The following is a 15,044-nucleotide window of genomic DNA, read 5'->3' as shown; positions in this document are numbered from 1 at the left end:
AGCCCTAAAAGATCTGGCTAGCTTGTATGTGGTGTTTCATTCACATTTGTCTTTGGCTGGAGAGTTGACTAAAGCATTCTCAATGGCGAGAGGCCATGGAAAAGGATCTTGTGAGAATTGATCAAAATGAGACTTGGACAAGTGTGTTGAAGAACTAGCTTGGAAGAGACTAGTTCAAAGTGAAGATGGACAAATCTTCAAGAGATTAGTCCATGTGGGGTCATCAATGGAAATTCACTTTCAGTTGAGCTACATTACACATTTGGATGTAGCCATAGTCTGCAAAGATGGTCAGAAGACTAGTGGGATGCAATGGAAGCAACTCCTAAAATTTAGGGAGTTACTATTTTTGGACCTCAGAATCTGTTCGCGTCATTATCTTCGTTTTTGTACGAGGATTAATCCTCTAGTCTGTGCCGAGGTCAAATTTTGAATCGAGGATGGAGAATTTTAGACCGAAAGGTTTAAACATGAAAATTGTTACATGTATGCCATGTGTCACAATTTGGGCATAAATTCCCAAAAGAGAAAGAGAGGGCAGAAAAACGAGTTTCAATGCATGGGGGGCTCATTTTTGTGAAAGGGAGATGGATTGCTGTAGATGGAGAGTCCTTGAGAGCTGGTCTACCCTGTCTATGATGCACAGAGGGCTGAGCTTGCTTCCTACTCTCTCTTTCTCTCCGTGACAGTATGGTTATGCTGTAGAATAAGGGCCTTTATTCTGATTCAGGTACAACTGTGTGGGAATATGCTGTTTTTGCATGAGGCAAGAGCCTCCTTTCTCTAGGAACAGGAGCAGTTGTATGCTGTCCCAGCAGGGACAGGTGAGGGTGGTAACCTCACCAAGTAAGTGTCTGAAAAAGCACTGAATCAGTACTGTTTTTGGACTGTTCAGAGGTTAATTCAGAGTCCAATTGATGTCAGAGTCAAGGAGGACTTGGCCCAGATGATGCAGGACAGTGCAGGGAGCAGTATGAACTGAAAACAGGTTTCAGAACAGGTCTGAACCAGTAATTACAATGGGCTGAACAGTACAGGCAACAGTATGAGTTGTAAATAGGTGTCAGAATAGGACTGAACCAGTAAATACAGCAGGCTGAAATGGTCAATTCTGCACTCCAACCAGAAGTTTCAGACTTGGGCAGAGTTTCCCCTCCTGGTCTGCTTGTTTTGGGTCAGTAATTGTATTGTTATGCTGCCAAATTTCACCCAGAATAGGTGAAAGACAGCCCATTGTACTTTCTCCTTTTTAAAAATAAAGAAATACCGCAAGGGGCGCCTAACTTAGGGGCCAACAAGGTGTCTGTGTGGCAACAGGAGCATTTTAGCTTCGTGTTTTTCTTCTTGATTCTGTGTCTTTAAGTTCAGGTAAAGTGGACGATTGTAAATTGGGTGAAAGCATTTATGTATTTTGGTTGTACACTACCGCCCTTTCCAATGAACAGGCTGGTTACAGATAATGCTGGAAAAACCATTTCGAAGGCTGCCACTTGTCAAAATTGCCCATGCAAGACTGAAAGATGTCTTTAGGGCCTAGAGAGAGGCATTTTAGAGCATTCAACTTGCAAGAGAGAGGAAGGAGATGCTGTTGGTTTGATTTACAGCCATTGGAGGATATTCTGAGGAAGCCAAGGGTAGGAGAAAATCAAACAACAATAGGTCACGGTATCTACAAGTTGTTGAGACAAGGCAGCAACAATAAATAGCTGATTTTCTTTAGTTCTTACATCTACAGGCTATTGAGACAAGGTAGCAACAACAATAATGATTGATTTTCTTTAATTCTTTGTGAAGAAAGTTTGAATTTTCTCTCTCCTCAGCATTTTCTCTCATCTTCCATCCTTGCTTTGAAGGTTACATCATTGAGATCACCAAAGATTGAGAAATTTCAGATTTCTTTGTTATAAATTCTAATCTGTAAAAATCAGGGTTTAGTAGCAGCCTTGGGAAGCATGTCAGAGATTGGAAGTTCGAAGACTTGGATTCAACAGGGTTGAAGCTGTTTTCAATCAAATTCAAGTGGAGAGACCAACAAATCAATGAATTTGGGGCATTTTCCATCTGCCATCAAAGTAGGTGAAGGCCAATCGACTGCCCGAATCAAGGGGCAATCTAATTTGAAGACTTGGTGGTTATTTTGGACAGCAAGGGAAGTTGGAATACTGAAAAGAATTGGGAGAATCCCATTGTACATCAACTTTTTCTTCAATTGAGTTAAAGAAATTCTGAAAGGGTTGCTAGGTTTGGGACCAACAATGTGTCCATTGTCCAAGATTGTAAGTTAATTTGCATTTCTCAGTTTTGTAATAAATGTTACTGTTGTAACTTAGTTCTAATCGAGAATTACTACCCATCCACGGAAGGAAGGTTGGTTTCATGGTTCCATTGTCAGGATACCTCTCAATTCCTTGATTTGGTGGGCTCGAGGCACCTAATTGCAAGTCAAAGCTTTGTGCTAGTGCTGATTTTTACATTCAGCTGAGAAATTACAGCGATTTATCTTCATGCAGTGAGATGGACTCAAGCAGTGATGATGCCTCTCAGTATGAACATTCACATGGGAATGAAGGAAATGCAATGCTTGACCTTGGACAAGGCTCAGACCATGGACAACAAGCTGAAAATGTTGCTGTTGGGCAAGATGCATGGCCTTCAAGGCACAAGGAGATTGATAACCAGCAAAGAGAAGAGAAATTTGATGACCAGTTCAGGAATCAAATGAGGATAGCAGCAAATCTCTTGTTGGATTGGCAAAGGATCCTCAATTTACCCAAGTTTTGAATGCTCCGAAGAAGGATAGCAAAGGCAAGAAAAAGAAGATGTCTTCTATACCTTTGGGACATCAAGATGCACGGAAGATAATGCCAAATCCTTCATTTGAAGCTCCCAAAGATGCTAATGAAACAAAACAGTTGGTACCTTCGGGGCAAGGAATGCAAATGCAAGGCCATCATAGAAGTGCTAATTCAATGGATTTTGGACAATCGGGCATGCATGCTATGATGGGGCAGCCCAGGATATTTTGGTGGAAGCACAATTTTTCATGCTATGGTTGGACAAGGATTGCATATCGGAATGTATGGCACAAATCCTTGTGAATGCAGCAACCAATGCATGGTGTGCAAGGCCCAATGTATTTGAGTATGGCTGGAAATATGCAAAACCTATGTATGGTAGCATTGGCTTGATGCTTGGGGCGCAAAGTAGCACGTTTGGTATTTTATCTGCACTTCCGAATGCTTATGGGGCTCAAGGAACGAATGCTGGTCATACAAATACTCTGTTTGGTGTTGGTTTTGATGTAAATTCAGTAAATGCATTCTTTTTGCAGCAGCCAATATATGGCAACTTGACACCCAAAGGGGCAACAAAAGACTATGATGAGGGTGGAAAAGTAGTGAAGTTTGAGTCCTTCAGAGGTGCACAAGATAGGCTGAAAGCTTTCAACAGTTTGATGCAATCTATTCAGGGAGGAACTTCACGAAGTCCTCGAAGATTCGAAAGGCAACCACTTTCTTGAAAGGGAATGCATTACAATGGTGGTCCATTCTTTTGATGCAAGGTAGAGCATCGTCAACGTTGATACAATTCAATTTGCATTGAATTGGTTGATAAGTACCTTTGAGGTGGACATCATGACAGCTTGGAATAAGCTGGATGCTAAGGAATGTAAGAATTTGGAGCAATATAATAAGAAGTTTTGGGATGCATTGCTGCCTATTACTTCTTATCGCCCCGTACCCTTTTATGAGCAAGTGGAAAAATATGTTTGTGGGTTGCCCAAAGGAATAAGGGATTTTGGTATTAAATCCACCGTGCCTAGCGTGTCTTAGCTCATAGAGATTGCTGCTACAGTCGATGCTTTGCTATATGGGAAGGATTTGGGCTTCCTAGAGAGTGGGGAGAAGCGGAATAAAAATGTTTAAGGCTAAGAAAAGGGAAAAATCTGAAAATTAGCCTGAAAGAGGCCGAAACAACAAAGAAAGGGCTCAAAAACATTGATACAATGTAGGGAATTGATGGCGGCAAATAAATGTTTTATTTGTGAACAAGAGGGTCACATTGTAAGGGATTGTCCCAATAGGCAGTAAGCAGGAAAATCAGAAAATCAGGGAGATTCTAAAGGAAAGAACCCCAAATCATCAGTGAGATTGGTGTCCGATGTTGTTAGTGATTAGCCCATTGATGATGCTACTGAGTTGTGCAAAGCATGGGGCAAAATCAGGGATCAATAATGTGCAATATATAGCCTGACCTACCTGCCAACTGATTGCCATATCGTACAAAAACCACCAGGTGACCTGTCTGCGCACTTGTGTTGGGCATAATCTCATGAGGCGCACTTCAAGTGGTCACCTTTTCCTTCCTCATAATGAACTGTCAGATTAGGTGCCACAAAAACTGAAACTCAAATAACATTGGAGAAACACTGGCCTACATGTCTGGCCATGCAGACTCAGCCCTGTAGGAGCAGTCCGTTGTGCTTATTCTATATTTCAGATGCATACATATACCTCATGTCTAGGAGCATTGCACTCTGTACTGGTTGAATTTTCAATTCTGCACTTGGTTCATGATTTCCACCTTCAGATTGTTTGTTATGTTAAAGGATCAGCTGAAAATCATTCACAAAATTTTAAGCAAGAAAACAGAGTAATACAGATTTAATTCTGAATGCTTTGCAGATTTTGTAACATCACTTGTGTAGCATCTTCATGTTACCTCTTTAATAAGGATGTTGTCTTCCAATTCAGTGGTTCTAATATTCAGTGCCTTTTTCGTTTTATCTTATGGAATGCGACAATGGCGATGGGCAATGCTGGTGTAGTATGAACTTCCATTCATTTACCCTGGACAGGTATGGTATTTTAGCTTGAATATGCCAAAAAATATTGTGCATGCTGCATTTGCTTGCATTACTTTCGTAATACGTGTCAGAATATGGAGTTTTGATACATAATGCCATGCTGAAAATTGTGGAATCTCACAATGAAGAAAACAGTTCTATGTGTTTTCAAAGATAGAATTCAAACTAATTTTGTTCAGCTAACCATTCAATTGATTGGCAAGTCCTGAATCTGGCTTCCCAGGCCAGAAGTGAAGTCCTTGAAGTAGTTGAGCAAATATGACATGTCCTAGGATCCTTGTTAGGGATTTGGAAAGTGGGGGTTTCTTGGGCATTTCCATATGTGAATAGGCTAGAGTTTGGGAGGATGTTGGAGTGTCCTAGCTGACTTTTGTCTTAGCTGACTTTTATGCTTGAATGGCTGTTTCCTGCCAAGGGTACAAGTGACTTGGCAAGACCCAGATTTGGCCTCCCAAGTAGGACCCTTGTTTGCAGATTGGAACCTGGGGTTTCTTGGGCACTTTATATGAGAATAGATGAGAGATTGAGCAAACATTGTCAGTGAAATCAGCCTTTGAAATGATCTAAAGGGCAATGACTATATAATGACTTGCTTACATGAAATAAGTCATCAATAAAGAAAATAACTTGTGCAAATGAAATAAGCTATCAAATAAACAAAAGAATCATCGAACAAGAGAGCTAGAACTCTCTTGCATAGTAGATAACACAAAATAGGCCCCAAAGGTTAGCACTCCTTTTGTATTTCTTTATTATCATTCAAAGCTTGCATAAATCACCAGTGACTTGCTGCCATAAACCAACACTCTTGATGCAAGTGAACTCATAAAGGGTATTTAGAAAGTGTATAGGGCTTGAGATCTCAAAGGAGAAGGGAGAATCTCAGCCTATAGTGTTGAAATAATCTGTTTTGATGAGAATTAGGTAAAAAACAGCAGCATACTTTGCTATACATGGAGTTATAAAGCTGACCAAGGATTCCATATGCACAAAGAAGAAAATTGGTGTTGTACTGATTCCATGCATGTTGTTAACTCATGTTCAATGGTTGAGAATTGCAATCTCTATAGTTGCAAAGAAAAGAAGAATGATTGTCTCGAAACTTATGCTTCTCAAATGAGAGAGAGAGAGAGAGAGAGAGAGAGAGAGAGAGAGAGAGAGAGAGAGAGAGAGAACCTCTTCACATGATGGCTTGGATTGTCGTCATGTATCTTGTAATCAAGTAATCTTGTATTTTTTTCATAATTAATACAATTACCTTTTACGAAAAAAAGAGAGAGCAAATAGGCAAGGTTAATTTTTTAAATGAGTAACCAACTACTTCTTAATCCAATCTCGATTTTCATTAAGGGCTAATTAGTGACTTGCCCATTAATCATAAGTGAGCTGCTCATTGGACTAAACTTAAGCTCAAACTAGCTTTATAACTTAAGCGAGCTTCTTATTGTGTGAAACTTTGAAATGATCCTTAAACCTAAGGTGCAAACTTTTAATCAATGAAAGTTATACATTGCAAAATTTTCCTTTTACTTTGTTCTTATACCACATAGCTTGTACACCTGTACATTATATTCCCCAGTATCAAATTCTTTATTATTGGTGTAATGGTCACCATGCAAAGACTATCAGGATTAGAGTTTATTTTAATTAATTATTAAGCCTATTTCTCACTTTGTTAAGTGTTAGCTTGTATTATTTCATGCTATCATCTCTTGTTTGTGAGCTTTGTTAAGAGTTTGAGAGAGACGAAGAGCTTTGTTTTAACCCTTTGTTTTGTGTGCATTTCAGTTTTCAGTCAGATTTAGTGTTTAGACACTAGTGTTTAGTGATCTAGCTCAGTGCATTTCCATTTCACACTGGATTGCCTTGTAGAGGGCTGGCAATCAGCATTTTACCCAGTTAGCTGCATTAAATGCAATGCTACATGTCAGTCATATTTTTGGAATGATTTGTCAGCTGTCAAGCAATTTGGGGCTGCTTTTGCTATTTATAGCAACGCTTGTGAGAGTACGCAATGGAAGAACATGAACATGAATACAAAGAGAGAGAGGGGGGAGGGAGCAGAAGATGAAGGAAGAAATATTGCTCCGAACGAAGAAGAATAGTGAATACAATGATGAGGATTGATCACTCCTTGCATGCAGCCCTAAGCGTTAGTAAGGGCACCAAATCAGGTGAGATGATGATAGTAGCAGCAATGTCGGAGAGTTCCGGAGATGGAGAGTGCAAGCCTACAAAAGTCAAGTGATCAGCCATGTGGGCTATGGCTATAAATAGCCTAACTCCTCCAAAACCGACTGACTACTATCCAAGGCCTCTAAATCTGATCGACCTGCTCCAGATGGTGACACAACTTCAATAAATGTAGTTAGCCTACTAGAAAAGAATGGAAAAATGATGATAAAATATGCCAAACATTCGTGGAGTAGATAGGCATTGGCAAGGGGTGGAATCTAACTGACAGACTAGGAAAATGCACAAGAAATGTGCATAAAATGAAAGAAATGCACACTACACTGTAAGAGCTCCAATGTCCCCATCAAACTCTAACAGGAGCTCACAACTAGGAGATAACAAATTGACATGACTAAAGAAGGCAAGCTAACAGCCCCTCTCAGATCTTGGGAGAGTCCAAAGATTTAGCAATTGCATATGATGAAGTATAGAAGTTTGGGGCAAAGGCTTCGTGAAGAGATCCATCGCATTGTCCGCCATGGGATAGTAGGCTACCACTAACACAAAATTCATGATTTGCTCACAACTATAGTGATACTGAACCTTAATGTGCTTCGTACGAGCATGAAACATAGGGTTCTTGGCTAGAGCTAGAGCACTCTAGTAATCCACACATAAGTCCGTAGGTGCGGGTTGAGGAAAGCCAAGCTTTGCCAACATGCAACAAAGCCAAACCGCCTCCGCAGCTGTAGAACATAAGGCACGATACTCTTACCTTTGTAGAAGAAAGGACCACAATAAACCGTTTCTAACTGCTGCACGCGATAATGCTGGATCCAAGGGAGAAGGTATAACTTGTAGTGGATCTCCATGGATCCACATCACCTGCCCAGTTAGGATCACTCCAATTAGAGAGTAATCCCCTCTCCATACATGATCCCGTAGGATCGAGTCCCTTGGAAATAATGAGCGCACAAGGCCGCGCTCCAATGCTTCTGAGTGGGAGTTTTCATGAAAGAAAACAACAAAGCCACAACAAAAGAAACATTTGGTTGAGTGTGAATAAGCTAGATGAGGGAGTCGACAAGACACGTGTAACAATTAGTATTCGTAAGGGGAAAATTGGATGCCAAAAGCTTGGACTCTGGGTCCATGGGGCATGAAAGAGGCTGACAATCGGCCATACCAAACATTGAGAGAAGCTTGGAAATGTACTTGTGTTGTGAAAAAAAAATTTCCTTTGCCATTTGATAAATCTCCAATCCAAGGAAGAAATAAAGGATTTCGAGATCTGTCATGTCAAACTTCTATCGTAAAATCTCTGACGTACGATCAACCTCTTGAGTATGACTCCATGTAATGATAAGATCATCCACATATTATGAGCAAAACACACCTGGCATGTGTAACTTGAAAGTATAGGTTGGAGTCATGAGTTGATTGATGGAAGCTACTCTGAAGAACGAAGCGATGAATCTTTTGGTATCACACTTTGGGAGCTTGCTTTAGGCCATAGAGGGCCTTTCGCAATTTGTAGACATGGTTCTCCTTTCCGTGCACAAGAAAACTAGGAGGCTAGGAAACATAAATCTCCTTCTCAAGGCAACCATTCAAGAAGGCCGACTCGATGTCCATTTGATAAATAGGCCAGTGATGGTGGGCTACAAGAGCCAAAATAACTCGAATAGTAGACATTTGAGCTGTAGGTGCAAAATTCTCAAAATAGTCAAACCTTGCTCTCTGAGAAAAACCCTTGGCAACAAGCCTAGCTTTGTGGTTGTCCAAGAAACTATCCGCAAGGTACTTGGTCTTATGGACCCACTTCATACCTATCTTCTTTTTCTTTAGGGGACGTAGAGTCAACTTCCAAGTTTGGTTACGCTCGATGGAATTGAGCTTCTTGTGTACAATATGACACCAAATACCATGTGCTTGAGTCTCCTCAATTGTAGTAGGCTCACAATCATGAAGAATCTGTGACATAAGAGCATAGTTCACGCAAAGTGAACTATCCCGTTGGGCCTATAAGCAAGCTGATCTACGTGGACTTGTAGGAGGGCAGGAAAGTGAGAAACACTTGAATCCTGCATGAGTTGTCGGTATCAACAAGGGATTCGATTAGGCTCATCCTATTGCGAGGGAGATTGTTGAGCCTTCGGTACTTGCAATGCATATGTTTGGAGTAGGGACTCCCCCTCATCAAGAGAAGGTATCTCCTTCTCATCTAAAGAAGGCTTCCCTTTTGATGGTTGAGCATCCCTAGAAGACTCTGAAGGGGTGGCAGAAGGGGTGGAGGAGTATGCAATGAAGTAGAAGAAGTAGTTGCATCCATCAGAGGTCATAGGGAAGCCGGAGTAAAGGATGGAGGAGGAGGAGGAACCGAAGACGAAGAAGGGGTATGAAGAGGCAACCTGGAAGTGAGAAGCGGAACTGAGGTTGAGGGAGGGTCAGTTGATGGAGGCCCCATTGTCTATGAGCCAAGACTTGAGTGGAAGAAGCAAGTGCTATATCCTCCTTGAAAAATGTATGCACGAAGACAGACTCTGTCGTCGTCAGGGCAGCCTTCGAATCCTTCTCCTTTGGCTTCAAATGGGGGTACTTTTGCCAACACTTCTCCTTAGGATAAGTGCCCTTCCCACAATGTGGGCACTTGGGCGGCTTCTCCTTGTCATCCTTCTTGTCCTCCTTCTTCTTGTCCTTGGCTCGTGCCTTCTTCTTCTTCCCTTCACCTGTATTTACAGTGAATGCCTTGGTGGAGTAAGAACCATGGGCTCAACTTCTCTGAGTCTCTCGTCATGCTCCAAGACAAGCGGTGAAAGCTCCTCCCATAAGAGGGCCTTGAGGGTCCTTGATGTGATGAGGCTAGTATAGAAGACATTGAATCGAGGAGATGATAGTTGAGTCAAAAGGATCATAGCCATGTCTTAAGAGGATGTCATCCAACCAAGAGAGGCTACCTTACCTCTCGTGTTGTCCATCTTCGTGATGTGCTTCTTTGTAGAGGAGAAATCATCAAGATTGAGCATCTGCAACTTCTTCTCTAGGGAAATCTTTTGGGCAAACATCTTATGTTGGTACAAAGACGCATGCTTCTTCCACACTTCTAGCATGGTCTTCAACCTACAAACAAGGATAAAATTTTGCAAACTCATAAAGAGGAAGGATTGAGCTCGAGAGTTGAGCCAATCCCACAAGGCTGCACGGTCCATAGAAGTTCCATTTAAGGGATTCTCTTTAGGACGGGGGATGGAATCTAAAACAAGAGCCTAAGGATCGAAGGTGTCAAGTATGCACTCCACCTTACACAACCACAACGAATAGTTTGAATCGTCAAGTTTGTCTTCTTTGGACAATGAAGGTAAAATAGACACTTGTATCGAGGGTATCAAGGATGGCATCTTCACTGAGGACGAAACCTTCACATTAGATGGGGCCTGTTGTGAAAGATGAGCAGAAGATGGACGGGTGTGAGGAGACTCTCCGGACGATGAGACTCGCGATAGTTACGTCTCTACTTAGAAGAGTGACTAGGTAGAAGCTCCTCATTTGAGTCTTCAAAGCCCTTGAAACTAGTAAGACATCTTCCAAATTTGCAATCACCTGGAGAAAACTGCATTTTGATGGAAACAATAGCTATGTGAGAAAGCAATCAGCTATAGGATGTGTAGATGTGCCACCTATATAAGAAAAGATTGTCGCTTGCAACCATAGAAGTGCCGCCTCCTCCAAAAGATTATGATCAGCAACAGGGTTGATGTGGCAGCAATAAATGCTGCGGATTGGGTAGGATAAGGGTCGCTTGGCTGAAAACACAAGTGTTGACCACCCATATGCTACCTCCTCCTCAGATGGGTGTGTTTGCAGCAAACACAGTGGGTGATGGCTGCGTTTGATGGCTGAGTATGCTCCTCTGTAGAAGATCTTGACTTTGTGCTCACTGAGGTGATGATACCATGCTCTAATACCATGTGAGTACGCAACGGAAGAAGGAACACACACACACACACACACACACACACACACACACACACACAGAGGAGAAGATGAAGGGAGAAATATTGCATTGACTAAAGAAGAATGTTGAATACAATGACAAGGATTGATTTTTTGGTGCCCTCACTAATACTTTGGCGAAATGTGGGGATTGATTAGTCCACTTAGTTTTCAGCATTTTTTGAGTTTAGTGTAGGTTTCTTCTTTCATTCTTTGCTTTCATTTCAGTCCCTCTCTTCCTTATCTCTCCATGTTTCTTCTTCCATTGCACAAAGAGATAACTTGGAGGTTCTACAAAGAGGAGGCCACATTATACATTACAAAAACAATGTTGAAGTCTTGATATGAGTTTTTTTTGGCAAGATATGTACATTTTAAACTTTCAAACCACATGCACATTGTACAAATATTTCATGATCATGCCATCTTGCTGATTGTAATTGTTTGTTCTGGGGAATCTAGCTTTAAAGGCATTAATCCTTTCTATGTGTGAGCGTAACCTTGATATGCTTGAGTTCCGATTTTAGGCACCCAATTGGGTCATATAGGTGGACATGTGTACTATCTTTTGTTTAACCCACTACATGTGTCCACCATAACCTGTGACCACGTCACTAGCCAGCTCTAATGCACTTTTCTTTATATCTAGTAAGTGCAAATAAACAAATTTACGGAATAATTACATATGCTGAATAATAAAAAGGATACAAAATCTTTTTCTATTGTGTTATAACAATCGTAGACAAGTAAGGTGTCGTGGAACGTGTCCCCTTATTTTCTTTGTCCGAGAGGGGACATGAGAAGTTTTGCCCTATAGGAACATGACTTCAGCTCTAGATCCATTGGGAATGTTATTTTAGCAACCCAAGTCATCAGCCCAGCTGTCCCTTGTCTCTGTCTCTATGGGAGATATGGACGAAAGTGGCAATGTCAATGATTCCCTTTTATAGAACTTTTTGATGGAATTGTTCCACCAAAGTTCTTAAAAATTTTATTTAATGAAATAATGTTTTTTTGGGACCGTTTTTGAGAGCTACACTAGTAGCAAACTTCTTTGCACAATCTTTTCAAATGAATGTGCTCTTTTGTATTTCCTTTTTAAAAGCATGTACGCTCTATTTCAAAAGGAAAAGTCAGTACATAAATCTATGAACATCATAGAGAGATTATTATTCTATTTTGTTGGGAGGAGGAGGTTGCCTTTGAGCAAGGACTTTCATTGGATTTGGTGTTCTCAGCCTCCTCAAGCTTTCTTCATGTAGATGGAAGATGTCTAGGCTTCCTTTAGCTTAGGCGGGATCATTTATTGCTATCACCATCAGTTGCCACTGTTTTGCTCGCTAGTTTGAGGCTGTTGCAGCTTCCTTTTTCATTAGATGAAGTTTAATAGTGCCTTGTTCTTACCAATTTAGGCTGATCTGGAATCATGTGCTCCAGGTGAAGTTGCTGAAGCTCTGGTTCTAAGCTGTTTGAGTGATCGCTTGAGGTAGCTTGTTAGATTCTACTGTTTTTCATTGTTTTAGCTATAACTTGAGAACACTATCATGAAAATTCAAACTTGCAAATACAATTACTTTATTCATAGAGAGAGTTATATACTGAGTTGGATGGGCTTAAGATCAAGAGTGTTTACTCATCTTGCTGTATTTAGACTCTTGGACACAAAAGCACTCACTAAGCATTTTCTTTTTGGCAGTTAGCAGTCTTTAAATTGTTAGGGTTTTCCCAATGATGCTTGCTTCTTATCTACGTTGGTCTTTGTTTTGACAGCATTATGCAGGTGTGGTGACAATGATACATTTATATGAGGGTGCTTTTGTCAATATTGGAGCAGTTCACGATGGGTAATCTGTAGTTTACTGGGAAAAGATATTATCGGTTAAAGGAGCTAGCCTGAGAGGTTACAAATCATATAGAAAGAATCCTTAAAGAGAGGAAAGTTGCAAAGTAGACCCTTATCATTCTTTGTGCTTCAGTAGTCATACTGGCTCAGGGTTTTATTAATCATGTGTCTACAATGCAATTTTTACAAACTAGAGGTTGGCTGTATCCTCTTTACATATACTCAGGATGCATGATTTGATCAGCACAATGGTAGTGGTGACTTGCACCTGTTGTGCATAATCTAAAATGACTTACACCTAATTTGTATATAGGTGGGTGCCTATCAAACGCAACGACTGGTACTGGGTTCGGGAGAAGATAAGAGTTGGCATGCAAGTGCAAGTTGAAGTGATTGTAAGCACCTCTGTCAGATATTTATTTGAGAGAGATGCATTTTGATTCCGTTTATGCTATCCTTACTTGGAATTCATTGAAGTCCTAAGAGTTTTCTGACATAAAGAAAATTTTGTGCAGGCAAAAAGAGATCCATACCGTTTCCGATTTCCCATAGAACTTCGTTTTGTACATCCCAACATAAATCATCTTGTGTAAGATTGATTGTCATTGTGCTACTCGTTCATATAGGCAGCTGACACTGTTTCTGTGTGTTGGTTGCATTTTGGTTATGTGATCTAGAGACTTGAGAAATCTGCAGCATGCTCTTATTCCATAGTTATATACACTTTCTTTCCATTTGATAGCCTCGGTTACCTTTTAGCATGTTTCTGTCAATTTCTTTGACTATGGAATCTCAGAAAAGAATTTGCAGCAAAGGATTTAAAGATAGTCTGGACTCTGTCATAGAACAAATGCTACCTACTAATTACAAATCCATTACTCTAAGTTAATTCCACAAATGATTCCTACGATGTTAGTCCTGATTAGGGCTATTATATGTGCTCTAATGTGCACCCAAGTGTAGGACAGGTCCAATACTTGCGTACCTATGCAGGTGGAGTTTTCCTGATATAGTAATACAAAGTATTCAAAAGTACATTAGAGTTTGAGGGAGGGGTCAGAAGCTTGCAGGTTGGGTGGAGGATAACTGCCATCTAACTTTAAGTTAAATTAATGAAAGCAATACCTTCGATGGCACAATTGAGATAATAGATGCCCTCATGATGGTGGAATTATTCTTTCTACCCCTTATGCTATGTGTTACGTGTGCTGTAGAGTTACTTTGGATACACTGATGCTCATGCCTTTACCTGTTGTACCCACTTTACAATATTGGTCATTTAACTACGGGGATATATATTGTTCCTTTTCCAGAAAATGTTCTATTAGGTAAGAGCAAACAATAGTATAAAATTTTAGAATCTTACATCCTTGGCTGGTCACTCTGTAGGTTAACTAGATTATATACAAAAGCCAAAATGCTATAGAACAAAGAAAGGATGAAATAACAGTCATGCAAGATGATGCTCCCAATAATCACCATTAAGTATATTCCAGGTGAAGTGTCCAGCCAGCAAGAAAGGCCTTGTGTCACTGCATGGTGCGGTGTGTACTGTATCCTGTCCCGTTGTCCCCTGAGTGTATGCATGAGGTACATCCATGCATTATATCCACTGAACACACAGTCCTAGCAATGAATCACTGCATGATTACATGTTCCACCTCAGAGACATGATAGAAGGCTATATTGTTTTCCTTTGCAGTAAAAAATGTGGCTAATTATATTACTCCAAAGAATTTTATAAATAAGTACATGTGCTCAACAGTCTAGCTGGAGCTGGCTCAAAATCATAAAACAATCAAATGTACAAGCTCCTCAGGAAGATATATGCTACTTATCTTATCATTAGTTTCAGAAATTGTTGCACAACGGTATTTTTGAAGTGCAAAATCAGGATGATTGCATTACTGCACCATGTTAAGTTTTTGCACATGCCTCAAAGTAAGAAGAAAGATGCAGAGTGTGATTTGAATTGTTATTTGCTGCTTCAATTCTGAAAGAAATTCTTTTCTGTTTTTGGTATTCTCTCTTTTAACTGCCTGCTTGCTCAGTCTGCTTGGAAGCTTACTATTTACTATTTTCCCCCTCAGATTCAATAGATTTCAACACCCGCCTATATTTGTAAGGAACACAGATAGTACGAACATGGACCTTATAACTGTAAGA

At 40.4% G+C, this 15,044-nt stretch overlaps 1 protein-coding gene across 2 annotated transcripts in view; it reads left to right on the top strand.

Annotated features, from left to right (window-relative positions):
- PDE312 (Nucleic acid-binding, OB-fold-like protein) overlaps nucleotides 1-15,044 on the top strand; it is a 46,036-nt gene that overhangs the window by 8,050 nt on the left and 22,942 nt on the right. For both annotated transcript variants that reach the window (XM_087701208.1, XM_087701216.1), the window contains exons 3-7: nucleotides 4,829-4,858; nucleotides 12,806-12,879; nucleotides 13,192-13,273; nucleotides 13,394-13,467; nucleotides 14,969-15,038. In XM_087701208.1, the coding sequence (XP_087557334.1) occupies nucleotides 4,829-4,858; nucleotides 12,806-12,879; nucleotides 13,192-13,273; nucleotides 13,394-13,467; nucleotides 14,969-15,038 (330 nt within the window). The remainder of the gene's footprint in view (nucleotides 1-4,828; nucleotides 4,859-12,805; nucleotides 12,880-13,191; nucleotides 13,274-13,393; nucleotides 13,468-14,968; nucleotides 15,039-15,044) is intronic.

This window comes from Lygodium microphyllum, chromosome 2 (assembly GCF_053477565.2).
Source record: "Lygodium microphyllum isolate KBCC chromosome 2, Lygodium_microphyllum_v1.1.10, whole genome shotgun sequence".
In the NCBI taxonomy this organism is placed as follows: Eukaryota; Viridiplantae; Streptophyta; class Polypodiopsida; order Schizaeales; family Lygodiaceae; genus Lygodium; species Lygodium microphyllum.
The sequence above is the reverse complement of the archived record's forward strand: the minus strand, read 5'-3'. Positions and strand labels throughout refer to the sequence as shown.